This window comes from Tupaia chinensis, unplaced genomic scaffold (assembly GCF_000334495.1).
Source record: "Tupaia chinensis unplaced genomic scaffold, TupChi_1.0 Scaffold000017_1, whole genome shotgun sequence".
NCBI lineage: Eukaryota > Metazoa > Chordata > Mammalia > Scandentia > Tupaiidae > Tupaia > Tupaia belangeri.
The window spans coordinates 3,127,755-3,155,030 of NW_006159447.1; the positions used below are offsets into that span (position 1 = coordinate 3,127,755).

Below are 27,276 nucleotides of genomic sequence, written 5' to 3' on the forward strand. Positions count from 1 at the left end.
ATAATTTTTCATCCTTATTAATGGTGTGTACATAGTACAAGTGTAATTGAAATAAATAGAAAATATCTTATTACATTAAAAAAGTAAGAGTAGTGGTTGCAAAATACTTAAGGGTGAGGAGAAAAATTCCTTAAAAGACTAGGTTTTCAAAAGTCAAAAATAAAAACAAGAGAGGATCTTTTTCTTGTATCCAGCAACATAAAGCCACTTGAGTCCCAGAGAACAGACTGTTGTATTGTTCTTTTAAGAGATCAGTCTTCTTGAATTATAAACTTTAACACCATTTTGCATCGAAGAACGAGCATATTTGGTGAGTAATCCACCTATAGTTTGTTTCTCTCCGCACAAATCTCTGCAGGAACAATAAAAAAAATTAATAACGTGAGTTTATTTTAGGGAACATAATGATACTCATATTTTATCCCTCTCCCACTAAACCCATCTTTTAATCAGGCACTTGAGTGTATGTTTGTGAGACAGATTGGATGGGGATTACTTCCAAGTCTTAACTGAGCACCAGCCATGGTGGCTCAGGTACAGCAGTACAATGATAGGGCCACAGAGGGGGCTCTTGTTCAGATCCTTGATCACACTGGGTAAACTAAGCACACCTTTGGTTTTGGCTGGCTAGGATGTGGGGATTGGGAGAGGAAGACTAAGACATGGCAAGACTCCATTGGGGGTGTGCACGTCTGTCTCTCACTCCATCTCTTTCTCTCTTTTTTTTTCTTTTTTTGGAGGGGTTTTTGCTACAGGGCACGTGCGCTCACCAGAGAGACAGAGAGACAGAAAGCGAGAAATCATCCCCCATGGGGGATGGCCACACTGCAATCCCTTCTCCTCCATTCCCCTCTCGGGATCTTGGGCACACATGCAATACATGCCCAGTATGAGTTTAAGCCACTGGGTCCAGGACTTGAACCATAGTCAGCTACATGGGAGTCCAGCGACATAGCCATTACGCTAACTGCTAGTCCCCTTCACTCCGTCTCTCTTGAGGTAAATGGATAAACTTGAAAAAAGGTGTTAAAAGAACTAAGTACAGAGACCAGCAGATGGTGTAATGGTTACGTTGCTGGATTCCCACATAGTCAACTGCAGTTCGAGTCCAAGACCCCGTGACTTAAAAAACTCAGGCCAGGCCAGTGAGTGTGTGAACCCAAAATCCCAAGAAGAATGGAGGAGAAGTTATTTTGCCATGGCCATTGCCCCTGGTGGGGTGATGTCTCACCTTCTTTCTCTCTGGCAAGCACGTGCACCCTACAGCAAAATTCTCTCTTAAAAAAACAAAACAAAACAAAACAAAGAACTAGGTTCAGAACTTATATTATTTAACTTTTACAAAAGAGTAGGAGTAAAATGTTATTATTTAACTTCCTATTAGATATAAGGAAATTGAAGCTCAGACATGTAGTAAGTGACAGAGTCACATTTGCCACCAGGTCTGTATAACTTCAAAGTTGATGTTATTTCACACCACACAGCAAGCAAATTAGAAATGCAAGCAATGTGATAACGAGTGTACAGTCAGAGAATCTGAATACTAGTTATCTGTATGAGTTGTTTAGGTGTTCTACCATTTCTGAACCTAGCTTCCATTTCTAAACCTCAAAGAGAAGAGGACTATGACTGCAACATAATGGGGGGGAGGAGAGGGAGGTTATGAGCTGACAAACACAGCAAGGGCTATATTGTGTAGGAACTTGAAGGACTTGGAAAGGAGTTGGGATTTAATTCTAAATATTAGAAGAAGTCACTAGGGTTTTTTTTTTTTTATTAATGGAAAAGCATAATGTGATCTAAGTAATGACGGAGGCAATACGTCAGTGATTTTTGAAGTGGGGTGGTGGGTACATGGAGAGATTTTCATGTTATACTGTCTCTTTTGAATGTTGAAAAATTTCCAAAATAAACCGTATAAGAAAGGGAGTGGAGAAGGTAGGCAAAAACAGAAGTAGGGAGACAGGTTCAGAGGCAGGTACAAGATGATCCATCAGAATTTGCTCATAGTGTGAACAGATGAGGGAAGGAAAGGAAGAGATGACTCTGAGATTTTTTGCTTGAGTAACTAGATTGATGGTGGTGATAAATGAGATGAGGAAGACAAGGGAGAATCAACGGTTCTATTATGAATGTGCTAGGGTTGAAATTCCTATGGACTATCCACGTGGAAGTATTAATTAGGCAACTAAATAGAACAATCTGGAGCTCAAGGAAAAGAGTAAGTATGAAGGTAATGTTAAGAAGTTACTAAATTTAAACCTAGGCCTGGATGAAGGATCCAAGGGAAAACTATGGGAAGAGGACCAGGAATAGAGTTTGGGGTCACTCCAAGATATAAAGATTGGGAGGAACAGTGAGACGTGAGACAAATGAGAGAAAAGGAACTGCTTTGCAAGAGGGGGGAGAAAACCAGCACGTTTCAAGGAGGAAATAGCCCACTGAATGGAATAGTGCTAAGAGATCAAGGAAACAAGAACCATTGATCACTCTGAGTGTAGAAAGATGGATGTCACTGGAGACATCATTGGGCAAAGGAAAGAATGGCAGGCAAAGAAGCAGAAAGTAACTGTATTAAGCTTTTTATTTATTTATTTTGAATTCCCACAAGGCAGGTGGACTCACTGGAGAGAGAGAGGGAAAGCACCCCCCCACACACACCCCAAGGGGAGATGGCCACACCACAGTCCCTCTGGCTCATCTTGAGATTTAGGCATTCACACACATGCCCGTGTTTTTCAGGTCACCGTGTCCAGAACTTGAACCGCAGTTGGCCATGTGGGATCCAGCCACCTTAACCACCACATTATCCAAGTGTGCAAAACTTTTAGTGGGAATATTTTGTGAAGGAAAACAAGAGTATGTTTTTTAATAGGCAATATTACAGAATGTTGTAGACTGATGGGGATGATCAAGGGAATAGACACTGAGGGGGGGGGGAAAGAGAGAGAGAACTGGAGGATTGAAGTCCTTATAGCCAGAAGGGATGGATCTAATACAGAAAGATTGGACTTAGGACCAAGGATAATTCATGCATTGTGCAGAAGGGAGTGAAAAAGCGATACAACATGAGAAGGTTAGCAGACTTGGCAGGGAAAAGAAGGTTAGGTCTTATCTAACTGCTTCTGTTTTCTCAAGAAATAAGACCACGGGCTGAGAGTAAAGAGGAAAACTGGGATATTGCTGGTATGAAAAGAACAAAGTATAAAGGAAGTCCCAAAAGTGGACACGTTTCATGAAGAAATGGTGCTGGGCAAACAAGTGGCATAAGGCTAAGGCAGATGGATCTCACATGGCTGACTGCATGGTTAGAGTCCCGATCCCAGAAGCTTGAGAACAATGCCCAGTGTATGTGTGTGCCTCAAATCCCGAGGAGAATGGAAAAGGGATTTGGCGTGCCGTCCTCCCAGGAGTGCTTTCTCTCTCCCCCCACCCCATCTCTGTCTCTCTCCTGTAAGTACACACACCCTATAGCAAATTAAAAAACAAACAAAAGTGTTAAGTACCACTTCATGTTCTTAAGCAAACTGGCAGCCCCCTGTTTCTTCTTCTCCAGGACATTTCAGCTGCTCAAGTGTACACTGAGTAAGCAGAAAGTTAGGTTTAATTTTGTTGGATTTCTGCCAGGAAATTATTATGTGATGAGGAAGAATAGGACAAAGGAGTAAAGTATGGACAGGAGGAGTTAAGAAGAACTGACCAGAGAATCCAGGCTGAGTAAAGAGAAGAGACCTGAGAAGTATGACACACATGATGAAATTTTAATATTAGGAGATTTAAAACCCTGTGCCACTCTTAAAAAGAACCCTCAAAAATCCACCTCTAATGAGTTACTTACTGAATATATGGAGCAATATCTTCTTCTGTCCACTTTTCTCGTAGAGAGAATAAACTATTAAAACGTTCCTGATTATCTTCAGGTAAATCATCTACTTTAAACAGAAATATGATTTCTGGTCTCGAATGTCTGTCCACCAGTGCTAAACCCTAGAAGAAAAAGGACAGGTAAAGTAATGACCTTAGGTTTAGACATGAGCCATTCTCTTCCCTTTAGTTTAAACTAGTCCAGATGTCAGCTGTGGGAAACTTAATCTATCCAGAGAATGGCAATAACCTTTTTCATAAAAAAGAGCTCCTTCAAGCCATGACTTCTTTTCCCTTTTGCAATCTAGCTTCTACCACCCCCAATAATCAAGACAACAGTAGTCCTAAAGGTCATTGGTCATTGCCAATGACAATATACCCTTTTCTTGGATTCATCTTCCTAGCCCTCTGGATTTGTTTTTTGTTTATGCTTAATGTTGATTATTTCTTCCTCTTTGAATTTTTTTCCATCTCTGACATCACCATCTCTTTATTTTCCTACCTTGATATTGTAGTACATTAGGCCTCTATCCCAACTCCTCTAATTGTGTCCCTGTCACTCTCCTGGGTAACCTCATCTAAACCTGTAGCCTGAACCACCATGTAGTTGCTAGTGACTGTATTATTTGTATCTTTAGCTCAAATCTCCTGAGCTCCAGAACTCTATATTCAAACCTATACATGAACCTGCCTTTATCACCTAAATGAACTCTAGCCCCCTTATTCTAGAAAAAGAAGGAAACAGAAGCATCACCATCCTAGATTCCATTGTTCAAACTCCACACTTAAGTGATCACTAAATCTTATAGATATTAAGGCCTCAAGATTTCTCTATCCATTCCTCATGATCTATGTCTTTGACCAGTACTCTTTAGGATTATTTAATTGCTAAGAGCCTAGAAAGTTCTTTTGCATAATGTAACCAATCTCTCTCCATCTATGGTGATCATGAAGGGCCTTGTAGGCCAACATACAAATTCTGGATTTCGTAACAGTAATTTAAGCAGGATATTTTTAAAAAGATGATTTCACTGGCACCATAAACAACAGATTGGAAGTGGGCAGAATTAAAAATCAGAAGTGCAAGAGGCCAACTTAGAGGATGATGTTGCTGTTGTAGAGGCAGATGATGGTAGGTTGGACTAGGAACGTGGTGACAGAAATGGAGAGAAATGGAATGAAATGGGACACACTAGGTGGGAACAGGGATTAACTGCAGGTAGGCCCAAGGGACCTTATTGAGGCAATCAAAGTATTCTTTTCCTTTATGTCTTCAAAATTTATTTATTCCAGGAGCAAGACACACATAGGCAGACAGAACACACAGGAGGGTCCTGATCCTGTGATTCACCCCCATCTTCAGCCAGCCCTTCAGCTCAGAAGCACTCCCACCATACTCAGAGAGGTCTCCAGATGCAAACCCAGAACCTTCTCATAGCAGAGCATAGTGTTTTACTGCTGTAGCATCATAAAGCCCCCTAAGGAAAATGTTTCACAGTGGATTGTGGAGATGGCTGTATAACATAGTAAATTTACTAAAACTCAGTTTCATAAGGTGAATTTTATGATATGTAAAGTATTCTTCAATGAAGTATTGGGTTTAAAGACAGTGAAGGACTGAATGCATTCCTAATGAGTGTCTAGGAAAATAATTTGACTACAAACTCAGCTCCACCACATCACTTCATCTAGTACTTAAGCACCTGTTGAACTATGGTAGAAACTCCTATTACCATTACCTTAAGCTGATCAAGCCTCGTTACCATTCCTTCAGGAACACTCTGCTGCCACACTTCTTGAAACTCAGCAAGATTGAATTTCACGGCATTCTGAAGTAGCATTTGTGCAGTTGCTCTGCATATTTTATCAGCACTCAATTCAAAATATACTTCACCTAAGGAAAAATTTTAAATAGTTTGATATTATCCTCTTATAATTAAATACAGGATGAATGCTTTTTTTTCCTCAGTGCAATCTCTTAAAAGAAATTACACATTTCAACTCACTCGCACAACCCCATTGAGTTCTAATTTTTAACACCAGCAAACTTCAGAAAGGTACACCAGTTTCAGCATACAAAAGAATACCCATTAAAATATTTTCCTGGGACCAACAGTTAGCATAATGGCTATGTCACCAAACCCCCATGTAGTTGACTGCGGTTCAAGTCTCGGACCCAGTCACTTAAACTCAGGCCGGGCACATGTGTGCACATGCCCAAGATCCCGAGGAGAATGGAGAAGGGATTGCGATGTGGCCATCACCCCTGGGGGGTGACTTCTCGCTTTCTGTCTCTCTGTCTGTCTCTGTCTATCTGGCGAGCGCACATGCCCTGTAGCAAAAACCTCTCAAAAAAAAAAAAAAAAAAAAAAAAAACTTTCCAAATCTTACCTTCATCTACATATTTCTTTCCATAACATTTAAGACAGTGTTCTATCATTTCCCTGAAAGAAATAAAACAGTCATTTAAAGATTTATCAATGTTTTTATGCACCATTTTTTAAACTCCATGGCTATAAGAAATTAAGATGTAACTGGAGATTCGAAAGACTGATTTTGGTTGACAAATAATATTTTATTTAAATTAGGAATTAACTAAATATACTGTGAAGTTATGATTTGCCAGGCCCCATACCAAACATTTTTATGTGAACATACATTTACTATTACAAAATAGCTCAAACATAACATTTATTTATATTTTTATGGCAAAAAAATACATTTATTCATCCCAGCAGGTGAAATCCCCAATTCCTTTTGGTTATATATTTTTTTAAGTTTTTGTAAGATATCAAAATAGAAATAGTGTATTCCATAGGTTTAGTTTCAGTCTGAAAAAAGAATATTTTCCCCTTTAAAAAATTTTGGAGGAACAAGTAAATAAAATACTTACTCTGGTTCTAATGGTCCAAGTTCCTGAAGGCATATACTCAAAGGGACTTTACTAAATGACCAAGATTCGGAATCCACAAGCTGTGTTACATGATTCAAAAGTTTCATCTCATAATCAAATTCAAGAATCCTCCAATAACCTACAAATTCCAAAAGTTACATTTACCAAATAACATTTTAAGCAGATTAACTGGCTAATAGATTGAAAAAGTGATAGCATACTGAGTCCACTGCAAAAGACACTGAAAGTCTTTGCTTCCTCTAAACAATTCTTTTGTATGCTTTTCTCGCAATCATTTAAAATTGTATTAAGGGACATCAGGTAGTTTTTAAAAGTGCTCGGCCCAGCCTTGGTGGTACGTCAGGCAGGTAGCATACTGAACTGCAGTACTGGAAGCTACATGGTCAACTGCAGGTTTGGATCCTGAGTTGACCTTAAGGAGATTACCGGATGATGAGTCCCTGTCGAGGAAGCCTGTCTCTATCACTTTCATGCACATACTCTTGTGAATAAAATAAACTTAAAAAAGAAAAGAGTATTTGCATATGATTAAGACCTTTTTTCAAGTATGCTAATACTCAATTTTCTCACTATCATTTTTGTTGTCTAAGTGGAAATGCAGAAATGTGCAGTTGGTGCAATCATTACATTAGAACAAGTGAGGAGAGCGTCTCAGGTTCGGTATTCTATATTGTAACCTCTTCTGTACTGCACTGCCATGGTTCTAACTCTCATCAAAGCTGCCTGCAAAACTGTTTTCATGCACATAAAGATGTCCAGCTCATTTAGGAAATGAAAACCTCTGTGGCTGAGGGGAAAATAAAATCTGGGTATCAAGATAATTTTCCCAGGACCAGCAGATGGCATAATGGTTACATTGCTAGATTCCTACATAGATGACTACAGCTTGAGTCCCAGACCCAGCAGCTTAAAACACGCTGGGCACGTGTGCATGTGTGCCCAAAATCCCAAAAGGAGAATCAAGGAGAAGGGATTGATGTGGCCATCCCCCTGGTGGTGGTGGGGGGGATTTCTTGCTTCCTATCTTTCTGTCTCTCTGGCAAGTGCACGCACCCTATAGCAAAAATCTCTTGGGGGGAAAAGGATAATTTTCCCTGGGATGATCATAAAGTAATTCTGTAATGTGTACTTGACAGGCACAACCACCACTCCTGGAGAAAGAAATCGAGTACACTCCCACCATAACTAACATAGACCATTTCCAAGTGCTCTGGAAACACAGTAAGGTTTTTAAATTCATTATGAACTAGAAGTTCAGGGACTGGGTTCTATACCATATCCCTTCACCAACTCAACATGTGGCCCTAGACAAGTTAGTTCTTTTCCTTAGGCCTTAGTTTCCTTACCTATTAAAAAATAAAAATAAAAAAAAAATTAAAAAAAAAAGATTAGGCTGCCTGATATCGAAGGATCTTTCTTGCTTTAACGTGGTTCTTCTACTATCATTTAATTCAAAGAAAAAGCCTGGTAAAGAATGGTTAAAGTTACTGGTCACAAGGACCAGTGGTAGTATAGTGGAAACACAACTGGACTCACATGGTAAGGTCCTGGGTTTGTGTCCTGGGACCTCAGTGTGCACACATGTGCCCATGATCTGGGCTGGCTGAGATTGAGGGTAGACTACAGCATGAAGATCCTGTTGAGGGACCAGCAGTTAGCGTAATGGCTATGTCGCTGAACTACCATGTAGTCGACCACGGTTCGAGTCCCAGACCCGGTGGCTTAAACTCATGCTGGGTGCGTGTGCGTGTGTGCCCAAAATCCTGAGAGGAGAATGGAGGAGAAGGGATTGCGGCGTGGCCATCCCCACTGGGGGGTAAATTCTTACTTTCTATCTCTCTGTCTCTCTCTGTCTTTCTGGTAAAAATGCCTATCTCTGTCTGTCTCTTTCTCACTGTCTGTCTCTCTTGCTCATGGAAGAAACAGATAAACTGAAAAAAAGATAATGGTAGGTTGACATCTTCATGTAAAGATGATCACACGTAGTGTCTATCTCACACCCAGAAAAACAAGTATCATCATCTTTGAGCTCAAAGGATTATGTAAACAGTATGCAATAAGGTGAAAATGTCTAAAAACTTCTCTCTCATATGATGCATGATTCTATTATTGTTAATAATAAGTAACATTACCTTCAATCTCACAAGCATTTATAACTTGTAACTGGGTCATTATTTCTTCCTCACTTGCCTGAATTTGATCAAGCAAATCTGCAGTCGTATACTGAAACGAGAAAAAAATATTTTAAGGCCTTTGAAGAACATTTTGAAAAATTTCTTGGGAACCAGCAGTTAGCATAATGGCTATGTTGCTGGACTCCCACGTAGTCGACTGCGGTTCGCATCCCGGACCAAGTGGCTTAAAACTCACACTGGGCGCGTGTGCTTGCATGCCTAAGATCCCGAGTGGAGAATGGAGGAGGATTGTGGCGTGACCATCCCCCCTGGGGGGCGATTTCTCGCTTTCTGTCTCTATGTCTCTGTCTGTCTGGCAGGCGCACGTGCCCTATAGCAAAAAAAAAAATAAAATAAATCTCTCAAAAAAATTTCTTGTGGAATTTTGAGGAATAAATACAAAAGATTAAGGCAATGTTTATACACTAGTTTAATTTCTTTTTTAATATATAATGATTACTACCTTAAATCAATGGACATCTTAAATGAAAAAAGTACCAGACCTCTAAAGCAGTAGTTAAGCACTGCCCACGTGACTGACCAGCGCTAGAATCCTAACCACAATGACCTGAAAAACCTATCAGGCACATATGCACACAGGATCCTGATGGAATGAAGAATTGGAGGAAAAGGACTATGGTATGATCAGACCTCCTATTGGGGGTGCTCTCTCACACATAATGGTCCTCTGGAGGTAAAAAAAGGAAGAGGGGGTCAGCCCATGGGATCATGGTTAAGGGAGCTGGATCTTTCAAGGCCTATTGCACAGTTCAAGTTCAAGACCCATGGCTTGAGAAATATGCCAGGTATGTGTGCATGCATGCCTAAAGTCCCAAAAGGAGGAAGAAACAAGGGAAAAGGATTGTGGCGTAACCATTCCCCAGGCTTTCTCAGGTTCCCTCTCTTTCTCTGGTGAGCACATGCCCTCTGGCAAAAAATTAAAAAAACAAACAAACAAAAAAAACAGGTAAATCTTTATGACATTGTTTTTGGTGATTTTTTTTTTTTGAATATGACATGCAAAACACAACCAATAAGAGAAAATTAGATTAACTGTAAGATTTCATCATAATAATAAACTTTGTTACTTGGAAATACTATTGACACAAAAGGACAAATATTTATAATTTAACTTGTATGAGGTATTTTGAGTAATCAAGTTCATGGAGAAAGAAAGTAGAATAGTGGTTGCCAGAGACTGGAGAGAGAGAGTAATTGGAAAATTATTGTTTAATGGATACAGAGTTTCAGTTTGGGAAACTGAGTAAGTTCTAAAGATGGATGGGTCTGATGGTTGTAAACCTATATAAATGTACTAACTGCTACTGATCTGTGTACTTAAAAATGATTAAGATGCTAAATCTCATGTGTATTTTACTACTATAAACAATATGAAGAAGTAAAATGATAAGCCACAAAATAGGAGAAAACAGGGGCCAGCAGGTAGCATGGTGGTTAAGGTGCTGGACTCCAACATAGTCAACTCGGTTCAAGTCTCAGACAGGGCAGTTTGTTTTCTCACTTTCTCTCTCTCTCTCTGTCTCCGTCTGTCTCTGGTGAGCACAAATGCCCTATCACAAATTTTAAAAATAATAATGATAGGGACCAGCAGTTGGCATAATGGCTATCTATGTCAATGGACTCCCATGTAGTCGACCATGGTTTGAGTCCTGGACCCGGTGGCTTAAACTCATGCTGGGCACATGTGTATGCATTCCCAAGATTCCAAGAGACTGGAGGAGAAGGGATTGCAACACAGCCTTCCCCCCGCTTTCTGTCTGTTACTATCTTTCTGGCTAGCACACGTCTCCTGTAGCAAAAACCTCTCCAAAAAAAGAAAAATAATAAAATAATGATAAAACTTTTACAAAATAGGAAAAAATATTTACATATTAGATATCTGATAAGGGCCTTGTATCTAGACTATATAAAGAAGTCTCCTATAATTCAGTATTGAAAAGACAAATAATTCAATTAAAAATCAGTCAAAGAAACTGAATAGATATTCTCCAACGATATACAAATATTGGGTCATCGGGAACCGCCGGGCACGTGTGCGTGCGTGCCCAAGATCCCAGGAGGAGAATGGAGTAGAAAGGATTGTGGCGTGACCATCCCCCCTGGGGGGTGATTTCTCGCTTTCTGTCTCTATGTCTCTCTCTGTCTGTCTGGCAAGCGCACGCGCCCTATAGCGAAAACCTCTCAAAAAAAAAAAAAATTGGGTCATCAGAAAAGTTAGGACATATTTTTCTGTTTTTCTATGCAAAAAAGCATCATGGCTTTAATGACAATCCAATAATACACCCAAGGAAAGATGCTCAAGGTCATTAGAGAAAAGTATTTCAAAACCACAATGACACAGCATTCAAAGCCAGTAGAATGGATGACAAAAAAAAAATAACAAGTGAGGATATGAAGAAATTAAAACCCTCATATACACAACTGGTAGGGAACAGAAAAGGTACAGGCACTCTGTACAACAGTATGGCAGTTCCTCAAAAGGCTATATAGTCACCAGAGGATCCATCAATTTCATTTCCCTGAGTGTACACCCATGGGAAATGAAAACATAGATCCACGTAAAGACGTGTGCATAAATGATCACAACAGCATTATTCACAGTAATCTAAAAGTAGAAACTATTCAAATGTCCATCATCCAATGAATAAATGAATAAAATGTGATATACCCATAAAATACAACATTATGCAGCAGAAAAAGGAATCAATTCAGATAATATGCTTCAACACAGATGAACCATAAGATTATACAAAGTGAAAGAAGCCACTCAAAAAAGGCCACATACTAAATGAGTCCATTTATATGAAATGCCCAGAACAGACAAGTCTGCAAAAGAACAGAAAGTGAATTAGTGGTTGCTTAAGGCTGAAGAGGAGAGCAAGAAAGAGAAGTGAGATTAGAAGGTAAGGGCTGCTTTTTGGAGTGATAAAAATGTTCTAAACTTGACCATGGTGATGGTACACAACTCTGTGAATGTAATATTATAAAACCACTGAGTCATGCAGTCTAAAATGGGTAAATTGTTTAGTATATAAATTATGTCTCAATAAAGCTGTTACTAAAAAAGTTTTTTCAAAGAAATCAAAGGGAGGAGGGGCCAGCAGATGGCATAGTGGTTAAGGTACTGGACTCCCACATGGCTGACTGTGATTCAAGTCCCAGACCCAGTGGCTTGAAAATCATGCCAGGAGCATGTGCGTGTGTACCCAAGATCCCAGAAGGAGAAGGGATTGCAGTGTGGCCATTCCCCCTGGCCTTTCCTTCTCACTTTCCTTCTCACTTTCTCACTTTCCATCTCACTGTCTTGTCTCTCTCTCTCTCTCTCCAGTGAGCACACATGCTCTATAGCAAAATCTCTACAAAAGGTAAAGAAATCAAAGGAGAAGAGAATTTCTATTGTTTTCAGAATACCAGCAGAGTTTTATAATTGTGAATTACATTAAAAACTTCAAAACAAATTTTTATTTGGTTCATAAATATTTTCCCATGCTTTTAGGAATTAGTTAATTTTAACACTGGAGTAAGAATACTTTGCATTTTTATAATGTCTTCTCTCAAGAGCACCTAATTACGTATTTTAAATAAATAAAAATTAATTTACCTCTAAAAAATTATTATTTCTAAGTTAAGAACATGAGAGGATTTCAGCTATGTAAATAGTGCCATGAATCTAGGATTGCTTTAAGGTACTCTAGGATAATTTTTAAAAGGTTGAAGAAGGCAGAGGGGTAGAAGAAAGAAGACTAATAGAATAGTAATAATTACTTTAATGAATGAAGAACATTTAGGGATCATCATACTTCTGCTTTTGGTTATGTTTGAAATTTTCTTAGCATAAACTTTAAAAAGACTGTAATCATTAATTAAAGGTTTTTTTAAAAAATTTTAAACAAAGAAGTGACAATAATAGTCTTACTTTTGAGCGATTTAAATCCTTTTCTTTTTGACTGTCAGGTCCTTCATAGGTATTTTCCATCAAGAGTTTCTTGAGCTTCTTTAATTTAGGTCTACGTTTTCTTAATTCCCAGTAATTATTGGAAAAACCAAAGATCTAAAAATTATAATATATCATTAACCTTTTTGGAACTATCTTAAAAGAAAATTTTATGCAAAATGCAATTAATCCATTTGCCCTCAACAAAAGCCAAGACAAGCAAACCCAAGTACCACGATTTCTACTGCGAAGATACCTGGCCAACCATCGAAACAGATTAATAGACATCTTCAGGAAACATCCCTTCAAACTCTAATTAAGATAATGCCAACACAGTGAGAACCAATAACTGAGCTTCACATCTCAAGTGTACTCTGGAAACTAAAGCATGCCCAGGAAAAAAAAAAAATGACCAGGATAGTAACAATTTCTCTAAGCCTGGTGGAAACAACTGAAAATGAATATATGAAAGCTGAAAAACAAAAAATTAAGAGTTATTATTATAGTCTTCAAATAATGATGTTGAAGTGGAGTGCCCTTATTCTGTGTTGCTCATGATGCCATAATTAAGCAGAAGTAAAGGCAGTGAGACTTCAGTTCAATGCAAGAATATTCTACTATTTAGAATTGTAGTTAGTTTCATTGTTGGACTTGTAACACAGAAAGAGGCCTATCACTGAAGAAACTTAGTTGACAGAGGCTAGATGATGCATGAATACCTATTATCCCTGTCTGTATTTGTAGGACTTCCCCAGTGCCTGGCACTTATCAGGTGATCAATAAGTATTTGTGAAAGAAGAAAAAAAGGCTAAATTGGGTTATCTCTAGGATGCCTAATGAAAGGACAGTGGATACTCTACTCTCAAATTAGGATAAAGGTTGATTGATAATACAAGGCCCAGAGCATAAAGGAGATTCTGCTTAATATTAAGGCCTTCAAAAGAAAAGCTTAAAGACCAAACCAAACTTCCTTTAAAAAACAAACAAAACAAAATTGCCAGAGGATATATATCCTCACCCGAGAGAAAAAAAAGAGAGGGAGAAATAACCCCCCAAGAAGGTGTGTCACACTGCAATCCCTTCTACGTTTCTTTATCCTGTAGGGATTTGGGGCATGTATATACACATGAGCCTAGCAAGGTTTTCAACCTGCTGGGGCTGGGATTTAAACCATGGTTGGCCATGTGGGATCTGGCTCCCTTAACCACTAGACCCTAGAGCTGGCCCAGAACTGATTTATATCTAGTTCACAAAGTGGCAGCCTTCTGGGTGTGTCTGATGCAGATGCTGGTGTATGCTTTTGTGTGTTGGGGTGGGGAGGGAGAGAAATAAGGTTTGGCATAGTGTTTAAACTACTTGCCAACATTTAAAAATTAGTAAAGTGTGCCCCCAAAAATCTAAATTTCAAACTTTATTTGGAAAAAGAAAAATCAAGAAATTGGAAAATCTGTCAAATACTGGGGGATGCTTTCCCATAAAGCAACTGAATACTGGCTACCTACCTACATGGAGCTTGTGCTCTTCAATTTGTAATCCCTATTACTTCTGGATGTCCACTACCATTTATTAACCCATCCCACTTTGCTCATGTGCATTTTCACCTAGCCCTTCAGGTATCTGAAGTACAACCACTAATTTAGAGTTAGCAGATACTTGTTAACTTTTACCCAACCTCAATAAAAAGAATCCTCATAACATCAAATCACAGGTATTCCTAGATGTTATTATGCCCTCACAAAAATACCTACAAAACAAGTAAGAGATGAAAAATAACATTATTAGGGCCAGCAGATGGTATGGCGATTAAGGCACTGGATTCCCACATGGCTGACATGTTTGACTCCTGGACCAGCTGGCTTGCCTCCTCACTTTCCCTCTCTTTCTCTGTCTCTCTCTCTAGTGAGCACACATGCCCTATAGCAAATAAATAAATAAATTTTTAAAAAGAAAAATAACATTATTCTCCATTAAGGATGAGCTGCTATATTTCTAGTTAATTACAATAAAAACTTATAACTCTACAAAAAATATGGTTTTACTAGAAGCTCTTCTGTTCTGATAAAATCACAGAACTCACTGAAGATTCCCAATATTTCTTTTCTTTCCTCTCCTGTGGGAGGCTGCACACCAGCGAATATCGCTTGTGTGCATCCATTCTGTTTAAAAAAAAAAAGGTTTGCCTTAAGTCTTCCTGAAAGAATGAAGGGCTGTACTTTGTTATATATGTAACAACCTAGACAGAATGAAGACTTTTTTGCTTGGTAATTGCATCAGGAGTCTCTGAAATAATTAAAAATATGTTAGACTTAGTTACAGATATTTAATGAACAAAACCAACTTCAAAGCTAAGAAAATTACAGGAACCAGTAGTTAGCGTAATGGCTATGTCGCTGGACTCCCATGTACATAGTCGACCACGGTTGCATCCCATACCCGGTGGCTTAAAACTCACGCTGGGCGCATGTGCATGCGTGCCCAAGATCCCGAGAGGAGAATGGAGAAGGGATTGCGCCGTGACCATCCCCCCTGGGGGCTGATTTCTTGCTTTCTGTCTCTATGTCTCTCCCTGTCTGTCTGGCGAGCGCACGCACCCTATAGCAAAATCTCTCCAAAAAAAAAAAAAAAATGCTAAGAAAATTAGTTTACTTTCTTCAAAAGCTCCAATCTTTTGAAGCTCCAGCCTCATAAATATCACCAAGTGATTACTTACAGTTGGAAAGAGTCTCCTTTCAAAACATATCCTCAGCAAAATTTACTAAAATAAGTCAGACTTTTAGGGTCACCTGACAGGAAATCTTCCATGTTACAGAAAAAGGTCAACTTGTTTGAGACTTAAAAATCAAATTAGGGGGTCAGATGGTACTACAGTGGTAAAATGTGATGTTCTGAAAGGCTGATCCACATGACAAGGTTCTGGGTTCACTTCCAGATACCTTCCTGAGTATGCTGAGTACGTGCATACTATGATCCAGGGCTGGACGAGGCTCAGGGTGGATCACATCATGGAGACCCCATTGAGGGTGCTTGCTAAACTCTCTCTCTCTTGCTCATTGAATAAATAAAGTAAACTTTGAAAAATCAACCTGGGAAACTAAAGACAAGTTCACACCATTATAAATACAAATTTGAAGTTTGAGAAACTTCAAATTTCACTAAAGAACTTCATAAATTCCCCAATAGTTATACATTGTAATACATTTACCTCAAGTTTTAACTAATGATAAAATTAGTCTGTCATTCTCAGACATATATAAATCCGGGGACAAAAAAGAGTACCTCAGTGTGAATAATGTTACAGTGTGGTTCTTCCATCTTCAGCTGCTCAGGAGTTTTACAACCAGGAATGAAAAGCAACATATTCGAAGTATCTGCTATTTTCAGGTCATATGTTTTGTCTTTACTGCACAGCACAGCTTGTTCATCTTTATCACCACGAATCACAAGACTGTGGGAAAATGGAGAGGAAAAAAAATATGGTTTTACTGAGACTCCAGTGAACATCTTCCTTATAAACAGTCTCAAAATCTTCGAGGCTTATAGAATTTAAAATGAGGTCTTGAGGCTGTGCCACAGTGAACAATGATGGCTTGAAGAGGGCAAGAAGTAGGCCAGGTGAGAGTGGGACATGCACTCAGTGACACACTAAGGAAAAATAACCAAACATGTGCAGAGACCAAGAAGCCAAATGTCACTCCATGCATCTTTGTGAAAATTGCTGGGAGAAGTACAAAACAGAGCATCTAGAAGTTTTAGTCAATAGGTCACCATTTGCTAAAACATGTTAAACCAATACTTTTCAAACTTAAGCATAATCATCTTAGGGAATCTTGCCAAAAGCAGACTGGGATTCAGCAGGTCTGGGATGGAGCTGAGGACTCCACAACTCCAAACAATATGACAGAGGATAACCAGGCTGCTCTCCTGGTAACCAGCCAAGCATCGTCCTTATTCTGTTTGGACTATCCATTTACCATCAAAGGGGCACACCCTGGCCTAACCATCAGCTCTGCTGCAAAGAAATTGGGACCTTATGAAAAGAAGGCTGCAACACTGAGTGAAAAATATGTCAAGGATATATTACAACTGGACTAAAAAGACTACGTTTAATCACAGCTGAAAGAAAACAAAGAGAAAAAAGATGGAGGGGAGGAAAAGGAAAGACTAAAGACAAAGACGATGGAGAAGACAAGAAGGGAATTGGTTCTAGCAGTTTCTTCTGTTTAGAAAATATTTCACCTTCCTGTACACAACTTGCTTCTTTTAAATAAAGAATAAAACTGATATAGAAGATTATTTTTTCAAACTAAGCCTTCATTTAAGAATGAAAACAGTCTGAGACCAGCAGATGGCATAATGGTTACATTGCTAAACTCCCACATGGCCAACCAAAATTTGAGTTCTGTATCTGGTAGCTTGAAACCCATACCAGGAATATGTGAATGTGTGCATACCCTAAATCCTGAGAATGGAGAAGGGATTACAGTGTAGCCAATTCCCCTGGGGGGGTGATTTCTCACTTTCTGTTTCTGTCTCTCCAGTGAGCACACATAATCTCTAGCAAAAACCTCTCTTAAAAAAAATAATTAAAAAGTATAAATTAATGTTTATTAGGCCCAAAGACACACTCCTTAAGATTCACTTGTATATTGTACAAGTGAAATGAAATATTTTGAAATATTTTTACACCAAGTCCTCTAAAAAAAAAAAATTAAAGCACAGATTTCTAGCCCTTTTTTCTTTTACTCTGACCAGCTAGATTAACTGTAACTGGACAAAGAGAAAGTACTGGCACCTGGAATTTTTTCTCCAATCCTCACCAACTCAGCTGGAACAGAAAAGGATGAGAAGTTCTCCTTCAATTCCCTTAAAGATAATTTGTGGCTAGTATCTGAATACTCTATAATACTGTCTGATGGATAAAGTAAGAAAACTGAAAGCCTAAAGGGTTCAATTGAAAGGAACCTATAAGAGAAAATATAACCTAACAAAAACCAGGTGTTGGAACAATAGTGCAAAAGAGCATCAAGCTGGATTAGCAGCTAATAATTTGCAGGAGTTGGGACTGCACAGGTTGAGGACTAGAAGGCTTCTCTAGACTCAAGATGGCCTTCAATATCTCCATTACTCTCTGTGTGTGGTTTTTTAAATCCAATTTGTAACTGAACTCGATTTGCAAACAGCTTAATATACCCCCTGAGGGGACCCACCCAGGCAAGGCTGTGTTTGTTCTTGAGTGTGGGGGGCGGGGGGGGGAGAGGGAGAGGTCTCATTCAGTCACGGAGACTGCAACACGGCTTGAAACTCAATGTAAAAAACGGTCAAGAGCTCTGTAAGTATTAGATATTCGTGTATATTTTAAGGGAGAATAACACAATAATCTGGGGAGTCCCTGGCATTACTGTGAACGTCTTTAAAATTTGACGTTTCTGCGGACAGGGGGAGCTGGGCGTGTCCTATCAACTCAGTTCAGCTGAGTGGATGGCCTAGCAGGGGCGTGGACTCTTAAGGAGCTGGCATCCTGCTGGGGACCAGGACAGGACCTTGCTGTGAGTCCGTCCCCTCCCAAGTCAATGCATCTCTCTGGCCCTGTTTCCTCGTCCTGCGTTTATCGACTGAGAAAATCAGAAGGTGGCTGGCTAGAGGCGCTGGCGTGCTGGGCCTCCCGCTTACCCGCTCACCTCTGTCCGGCCTCCAACTGCTGACACAGCGCAGGCTCCAGTTCCAGCAGACAGAAGTCACCGGTGGCTGCGCTGCTGGCCCCGGGGCCGAAGCTCAAGCAGTGCACCGCGGGCAGCAGCTCGGCCGCGTCCAGTTTGGCGATCTGCAGGGTCGCGTCCACCTCTTCCCGAGTCCTCGTCATCGCCGCGCCGGGTCGACGATTCGCGGGTAGGCCGGGCAAAAACAAAGCTCTGCAAGCGACAAGGACTTGAGAAACGCACGCTCAATTTCAAAAGCGCGCCAAGGCGGCGGGAGGGGGGTGTGTGTTTCCGGGGCGGAGCTTGCCGTGGGCGCGGGCCCAGGAAGGTCCAAAAGCTCCTCCGCGCGCTATCGCGGCTGCGGGTCTCCACGTAGGGCGCTGACTGAGGGGAGGAAACGCGGCCCCAGCGGTGCAGTGTCGGCGGAAGATCTCGGGAGCAGAGCTGCGACACGGCGTCTCACCCGCCCCTTCCGCTGCCCGCCGCCCTCCATCTGCAGCCAATGCTCTCATTTCCTCGTGGTGCAAGCGGTCTGACCTGCCAGTGGCGCGGCCTGTGATAAGCCCTTTGCTTGCGTAATGTCACGACCCTTTTACCACAACCCTGTCTGGCGGGCCCTTCCCGGGCCCGTTTTGTAAACGGGGAAGAGGCCTTCTTGCCCTTAGTGGCAGCCAGGAGGCGACGAAGTGTCTCAGTCCTACCCGTCTGTTAGGGCTGCAGAAGCATCCTGCGGGGTTTGGGGCAAAGGAGCCAGAGCCATGGTAGAATCTGACCAGGCATCCCGCTTCCTTGGGCCTAGGGCCCATCACATCTGGGAGATAACGGCTTGAACCAGCTCTCCTTTCCTGGAACGCTTAGTTTGTGCCGATGTTAGATGAGAGCCTGGAAAGCCCAGCAGTCTCCTGGGAACACAGGCAAACATGGGGGCAGGATGTGTACGCCGCCTGCTCTTACTGGTTTATAGTGCCGAACGCAGAAGTTTAAGAGAAAAGCCCATCTAGATACACCACATACTTTTTTTTCCTGAGAGTTTTTTGTTATAGGGCGTGTGGGCTCGCCAGAAAGACAGAGAGACAGTGAGAAATGGATGGCTACACCACAATCTTTTCCCTCCATTCGCCAGGATCGTGGGCATGCTCACACTCGTGCCCCGCCTGAGTTTAAGCCACTGGGCCGGAATCGAACATCGATTGACTACATGGGAGTCCAGCGACATAGCCATTACGCCAACTGTTGGCCCCACGCACCACGTGCTTGGATAACTGTAACATGAGGTAAATTTCCAGGGGTGTTTGTAGATTCATTTAGAACTCTATACACACACACACACACACACACACACACACACACACACAAACACACACACAGAGCGTATTCTGTTTTAAGAGATGGTGCCCTCTTTTTAGTATCTACAATTCAGACCTTGGCTGAATGGTTGTGGGGATGTGGGTGGGGAATGCAAAGGGTTGAAGTCAAGGGAAAGAAGCCAAGTTTTATTTATTTTTAACTCTGGTAAAACTGTATGAACATAGTATAGTAGGGCATTACAAGAATGGTAGAAAGGTTTTGTATGACCTATTTATTTATTAACTTTCTCTCTCTCTTTATTCGTGAGAGTGCATGAGAGAGAGAGAGAGAGAGAAAGAACTACCCTACACAGGACTCTGTCCTGTCACCCTGCATTCCCCTTCCTCCAGTCCTCCAGTCCTTCAGGATTCTGGATGTCCCTGGAATGCACACACGATGTGAATTTTCAGACCACTGGGACTGGGGACTCCAGTCATGGTTGGCATGTGGCTTCCAGCTTCACAGTCAGATGTGCCAAGTGGGCCACAGAGGCTATACCACTAACCTTTTTAAGATACCTGAGTGTGTAGGAAATATGGTGGCACAAAATTCTAAATATGAAGGTAGCTGCCTGTGAGAATTTATTATCAAGAAAGGAATGAACTGTTGTAGTTGCTCTTTTAAACAAATAGTCCCAACCCCCTGGGATTTAATACATTCAATATCTAATAAATGTTTTTTAAATATTAAGCTGAAGAAAGACAACCAGAAACCAGTATTTATGTTCAACCAATGACATGAAAAACACACATCAAAAATTACCACATAGGAGGCTGGCCACATAGCACAGTGCTTAAGTGCTGTTCAGAAGAAACCAAATCCCACATGGCTAGCCACAGTTGAAGTTCTAGCCCTAGTGGAGAATTAGAGGAAAAAAAATTGTAGTGTGACTAGGCCCTGTAGGGGAGTGCTTTCTCATTTCCCAACTCACTCCCATCTCTTTTTTGCATTCCTCTACACCTAGCAAAAACAAAGAAAAAAAAAAAAAAAAACGAACAAACAAAAAAGAAAACAACTACCAAATAGTGGCCGAATGGTGGTACAGTAGTAAAATGCAATGCTGTGTGAAACTGACCCACATGGGAGGGCTCTAGATCTGCATGTGGAGACTTCTCTGAGAACACCAAACACATGTTTGGCCATGATGGGCTGATTGAGGTAGGGGTAAATTGCAGCATCAGAACCCTGTGGGGGTGCTGCTTCTCTGTCTTTCTCTCCTGGGAGAGAAAAATGGATGAGCTTTAACAAAATAAATAAATAATATAAAATAGAAGTATTGAAATGGAAGAAAACAGACTAGAAACACCCCCTCACACACATCCATCTTGATGGTAAGCATAATTAATATCTTCACCTAACTAAAGGCTATTCTGTAGATAAGATAAAGCCTCACTAATATATGAATTTATTTTGGCTTGAATTTGAATTCATTATGACTTTAAAGAAATATCTCACCAAAGAGAAGAATTGCAGGTAGTGGAAAAAATATAATAGAGTCTTGGAAACTGCATTAGCTTATATTTACATAAAATCAATTCGGATAAGACTGTTCTGATTTATGGCAAGAGTCGCTTCAAGTGAAGTAAATTTTTTTTAACTTAACAACTTCTGTTAGATAAACTCATAAAGTTTTGCTTCTCAGAATTTTTCCCACTAGATGGTAGTATTGTGTAGTGTTTCACAGAGCAGCCTCCTTTGCCTTTTTGTTCTCCACTGCCTTCAAAAAATAAACCAAAGGAATATTTCTGTCTCTCTGGTGAACATATGTACCCTATAGAAAAAAATCTCTCAAAAAAAAAAAAAAAAGAAAGGGATTGGATTTCAAATATCTGTGATTTTAAATTTTATGATAGTATTAATTTAATGCCATTATGATTTAATTAAATTCAATGCCATTGTGGTATTGCACATACCCTCTATATAATATGAATCATTTTAAGTTTATTGAATCTTTTTTATTGAGTCTTTTCTTGTGAAAATACCATTTTATTTCTTCTTCCTTTTTTTTTTCTTTTCTTTTTTGGTTCTTCTTTCTCTCTTTTGCCCACTTGTGGATTTTTCAGAATTTCACTATACTTTATTTTTTGGAATTTTATTATAATATATTGCTTTTTAAGCCATTTTCTTTGCATTTTTTAAGTTTTATATATATATATGTGTGGGTGTGTATATGTATATATATATATGTCACGTATATATGTCTTTTGCCATCTGGAGTGCCCACCAGAGAGAGACTGAGAGAGGGAAAGTGAGAAATTGCTCCCCAAGGGGGATAGCCATGCCATAGTCCCTTCTTCTCCACTCACCTCTTGGGATTTTGAACAGACATGTACATGTGCCAGAGTTTTTCAAGCCGCTGGGTCCAGGACTTGAACTGTGCAGTTAGCCATATGGGATCCAGTCACCTTAACCACACCACCTGGTTGTCCCTTTAGTTATATATTTTTAAAGTCTTATTTATTTCATGAGACATAGAGAAATAGAAGAACCCTCAAAAAGGGTCTCATACCATGATTACACAGCCTTTCTGGCTACCTGGGATCATGGACATGTCTGGGTCAACTGGGCAACTGAACCTATGATCTGCCATATGGGCTCAGCTTTGCTTGAGCAGCAAGTTATCATGGAGTCCACCTTTATAAATAATTACTGTAGGGATTAAAAATATACATCCTTTAAACATTTTTTTTAAGTTTATTTACTAATTTCTTGCTAGAAAAGGATGGAGAGACAGATCTCTAACAGGGTCCTTGTGCTATGATCCAACCCCTACTCTCAGCCAGCCTTGGATCATGGGCATACGTCTGTGCTCATTGTGTTCAGGGTGGTCCTGGGATGGGAACTCAAGACCTTTTGCACATGAGTCTGCCTTGCAGTGTCCAATTTTATTGCTGCGCTATCAGCTGGTCCCTGGTTTCTTTTTCATTGAAGTAGAAATGATGATAATCATTCAGGGTCTAAACAGAAAAACAACACAATCTATGCCTTTTAACAAAAAGAAATTGGAACTGGCAGATGGCATAACAGTTAGGTCACTGGACTCCCATGTAGTTACTGCAGTTCGAGTCCTCAGACCCAATGGCTTGAAACTCACACCTGGCATGTGTGTCCAAGATCTCAAGAGGAGAATGAAGGAGAAGGGATTACAGCATGGCCATACCCCCTGGGAGGGATTTCTTGCTGTCTCTTTGTCTATCTCTGTCTCTTTGGTGAGTGCACTTGCCCTATAGCAAAAATCTCTCAAAAATTCAAAAAAGTAATTTATTACAAGGAATTGTTTTTATGGGTGATGGAAGATATGAAAAATAAAAGGAATGGTGAGACAGCCAGAGTAGGAAACCTCTACCATCCCTAAGTCAGAAAGACAAGGGGGAGAGGCCAGGTTCTTGATCCCAAGGGACCGTGGTCTCCCTGAGAACTGTAATGGGCCAGTTTAGGAGGACCTAAAGCCAGAGGGAGATGTATAAAGGAGAATTACCCTGGTTTCTCCTTTACACTAACTACTTTTCTCTCTCTCGCTTATGCCTCCCATTGGCCGAATCTAACTGGAAGCCACATTGACCAAATCTAAATGGAGCACGGGAAATGCAACCCATAGGGTCAGGCCCCTTGTGAAATGGAGCAGAGCTGGGAAAGGATCTAGGCACTGGAGATCAAATAGATACTAAAGAATTAGCACACTTCCTCAGAGAAATGTTATGATTAAACGAATTCACACACTCTTGGAATAGTATCTGGCACATAGTAAGTGCCATGTAAGGGCTTATTAAGTAAAATATAGACAACATTACCTCCAGCCGTTGCATTTGTAATATTGCTTAGTATTTGCCTTGCTTTAAACATTATGCCTTTTTGTTGTTGACAACCTGCTAAGTTTTGAGCCTCCTTGTGCTCTCAAAGCCTCTGCTAAGAGGAGAACTCTTCTTGTCTTGTTATCAAGCAACACTTCCAGTGAGCACACATATTTGTATCAAAACTGATTTTCTAGGTCAACTGTTGTTATCAATAAAAGTAGAGATTTTTGATAACTTCATGAATAGGATTTTAATGCCCTGAGGCACTGAAAAACCATGCTTTTCATTGGCCTTTTCAAGTTATTTTCTCCATGAGACAGAGAGAGAGAGACAAAAAGAAAGGGAGAAGAGGAGAGGGGGAGAGAGAGAGAAACTTAGGCCAGGCAGTGGCATGACAGTAAGGCAGCACTCTGCAGGGTTGGCCCACATGTTAAAGTTCTGGGTTCACATCAAGAGAGCACTCTGAACATGTCAGACATATGAATGCTTACAACCCAAGGTTAGCTGAAACTGAGTAGACTGCAGCATCAAGACCCTCTGGGGGGTACCTTTCTCTCTCTGCTTCTCTAGCTTATGGAAGAAATACATTAATTTTTAATTAAAAATTTAAAAATAGGGACCAGCAGATGACATAATGATTACATTGCTGGACTCCCACATTGTTGACCACAGTTCAAGTTCTGGACCCTGTGGCTTAAAACTCCTGCCGGGTGAGTGTGCATCCGTGCCCAGATGTCAAGAAGAATGGAGGAGAAGGGATTCTGCTGTGACCATTCCCTCAGGGGCTGATTTATCACTTTCTGTCTCTCTGTTTCTCTGGCAAGTGCACATGCCCTAAATAAATAAATAAACAAACAAACAAATATGTTTAAAAAGGGATAGACACTTCCCACAGGACAAAGCCCCCATGTTATGATTCATCCAGCCCTAGTTGTTTTAGATATCGGGAATATGAACACCCTCTCAGTGTGCACAGGGAGGCCCCTGGACATGAATCTGGGACCTTTGTACAAGGGTACTGCATCACAAAGTTCTGGGTTACTGTTGCACCACCCACTGGCCCTGAACAACTTTTTTTTTATTTTTTTAAAATAATTACTTTATTTAACTTTATTTATTTACTTATTCATTTTAATTTGACCAGAGAGGGACAGAGTGATAGAGAAAGTGAGAAAGCAAGCTACCAGGTTTGGGACCCAAACCACATTTGGCCATGTGGGAGTCCAGTATCCTCAATCACCATGCCACCTGCCAGCCTCAGCCCTGAACAACTCTTTAAGTCCATTTCTATACCTAGAACTTGACTGAGCCCCACCAAGTGATGCAGGTAGTTCTTGTCCAAAGCTCAGGGAAAATTAGAGATGCAAACACAGAGAGGAGATACCAAGGCAGAATTTTTATTAAGAGAGGGAAGAGGGCTAGCAGATAATATGGTGGCTAAGGCACTGGACTCCCACCTGGCTGACCATTTTTCGAGTCCTGGACCCAGCAGATGAAAATCATGTTGTGTGTATGTGCGTGCATGCCCCAGATCTTGAGAGAAGAATGGAGGAGAAGGTATTGTGGAGTGGCCAACCCTTCTGGGGGTGATTTCTCATTTTCCCTCTCTGTGTCTCTGTCTCTCTGGCAAGTTCATGTACGCTATGGCACAAAATGGAGAAGGGAACGGAAGAGAAAGAAGAGGAGGAGGAGGAGGAGAAGAAGAAGAAACAGAGCTCCCAAGCAGAGAAAGGTCCTGATTGGGTTCCGGAAAAGGAGCTAGAGGTGAGGGGTTTTTATCTAGCAGTTAGAGCAATGGTCTGGCTTTTTGATGAGGAAAGGGACCTTAGAAAATGGTTACATGGTAGTCTGAGTGAGTTATTCTGTTCTTCCTGTGGTCAGCAGACCATGGCCATTTGTACTCCTTAGTAGAATTTGGTTGCTAAATAGAAACTGTTTCTCTTAGGTAAGTTGCTTTGAGTTCCAGCACAGCCAGCTTTTCCCTATGAAAACTTAGCCACCGGGACTCCATCTTGGGCATTTACCCTGTCTGTGCGCTCAATCTCCCTATCTTCTACTTTATTGGCAAGAGTCATACATTCTTTAGAGACACATAAAAGGGGTGTATGCTCCACATTAATCAGACCATAGAGGAAAATCACAGAAATTTCATTAAAAAGAAAAACAGCAACTTCCTTTGGGGCCCCCACTCTATCTACCTGTAAGTGGAGTCTAACTCCTATCTCAAAAGGGAGAAGGAGAATGATGACAAGGAGCCATGCTTAATTACAGCCTAGGTGGACAGGGAAGATATGCAGTCAAGAAATAGGGAGAACTTGTTTCAAATTGTGCCAACATAGGTAATTATTAGCCTATGCCAAGCTGTAATATGATTGTAACTGATGACTGTGGCAATGTAGATGAAATCAGAGCAGGAAGCCAACAAACCCTCCTGGTGGTGGCACTTTTCCTGCCGGAGACCCACAATCAGTATACTACAAAAGTAACCAGTAGGGGGCAGCAGTACTACACAGTGTGGTCCCCTGACTGGTGGCTATTTCCCATGACAAGAAACATTGGGGCATACAAACACAAGAAAATTAAATTTGAAATGTTTATAGCCATTAGATATAGTAATTTTCAGTCTACAGACCCAACAATAAAAATGTGGGCTTTCTATTTTATATGTATTTTTATTCCAATTTTACCACATTTCACTAACTTATTAGGATCCAGTGGGTTGAACACACACACACACACACACACACACACACACACACACACGAGTCCTCCTTCACCAAAACTGAGAAACACTGGCCCCAAAGCACCAAACAGCCAGAAGACATAAAAGAGACAAGTGAGGGTTGCTCAGAGAAGGCTCACATTTAATGGTGTCCATCTGTTACAAGTGTATTCGTTATATTTTATTTAATACTACCAATAACCCCGTGGGTTACTGGTAAAGAGTACAGAAAATTCTGAGAAGATAATGACCATGTCCAAATGGAACCAGTCGGTGAGAATTCTCTGCCCTTCTAAAAATCTTCGTGCTGGATTGATTGCCATATCAGTGCTATTTGGTCTTCTATTGCTATCTGCAGTTCAGTTTATTCTGGGATCAGCTGCTTCAGGGCTAAGGTCGCAGGCAATGCTAATAATATGTATTCTAGACTTACCTTACCAATCTTTTTCTGGATTAGGAGAACTAGTATCTTCTTACTCAATGGAGTATGGTGCCTCATATGTCAAAAGAAAGGTTAAAACGATTACAGCAAGCCAGTTCCCATTTCTCATTCACATTTACATACTCACACATACACACTTTCTCATCAAGCAAGAAAAGCAAATTATGGTCTCTCACTGGAGTAATAGTATCAGGTACTTCCCCCCCTTATATTAGGGTATGTTTTTCATCATAAACTTAAAAATATTGTAGAAGTGGATCTTAGAAACTTTATATAATGGAAACCTTACATATCGTTATTTCCTTTAAGCCACACAATATCTCTATAGTTCCTGGTTAAAAAAAGAGATTCATTTATTTATTTACATT

General features: G+C 40.4%; 2 protein-coding genes across 3 annotated transcripts in view; one reads left to right on the top strand and one right to left on the bottom strand.

The window, feature by feature from the left end:
* Positions 1-27,276, bottom strand: DSCC1 (DNA replication and sister chromatid cohesion 1). Of its 2 annotated transcripts, XM_006140059.3 has the most exons (10): positions 26,900-27,276; positions 18,586-18,816; positions 16,184-16,352; positions 12,890-13,024; positions 8,911-9,001; positions 6,758-6,896; positions 6,256-6,308; positions 5,604-5,758; positions 3,839-3,987; positions 1-352 (listed from the first exon to the last, which is right to left on the bottom strand). In XM_006140059.3, exons 2-10 carry the CDS (start codon positions 18,765-18,767, stop codon positions 244-246), a joined length of 1,182 nt encoding a protein of 393 aa, XP_006140121.1. In that variant the 5' UTR covers positions 18,768-18,816; positions 26,900-27,276; the 3' UTR covers positions 1-243. The 2 variants fall into 2 exon arrangements, with proteins under 2 accessions (XP_006140121.1, XP_027625878.1); XM_027770077.1 differs by lacking the exon at positions 26,900-27,276 and having other exon boundaries at positions 18,586-19,033.
* DEPTOR (DEP domain containing MTOR interacting protein) overlaps positions 19,795-27,276 on the top strand; it is a 157,739-nt gene continuing 150,257 nt past the window's right edge. Inside the window, exons 1-2 of the mRNA XM_006140060.3 lie at positions 19,795-19,877; positions 25,376-25,508. The gene's annotated coding sequence lies outside the window, so the exon portion shown is untranslated. The remainder of the gene's footprint in view (positions 19,878-25,375; positions 25,509-27,276) is intronic.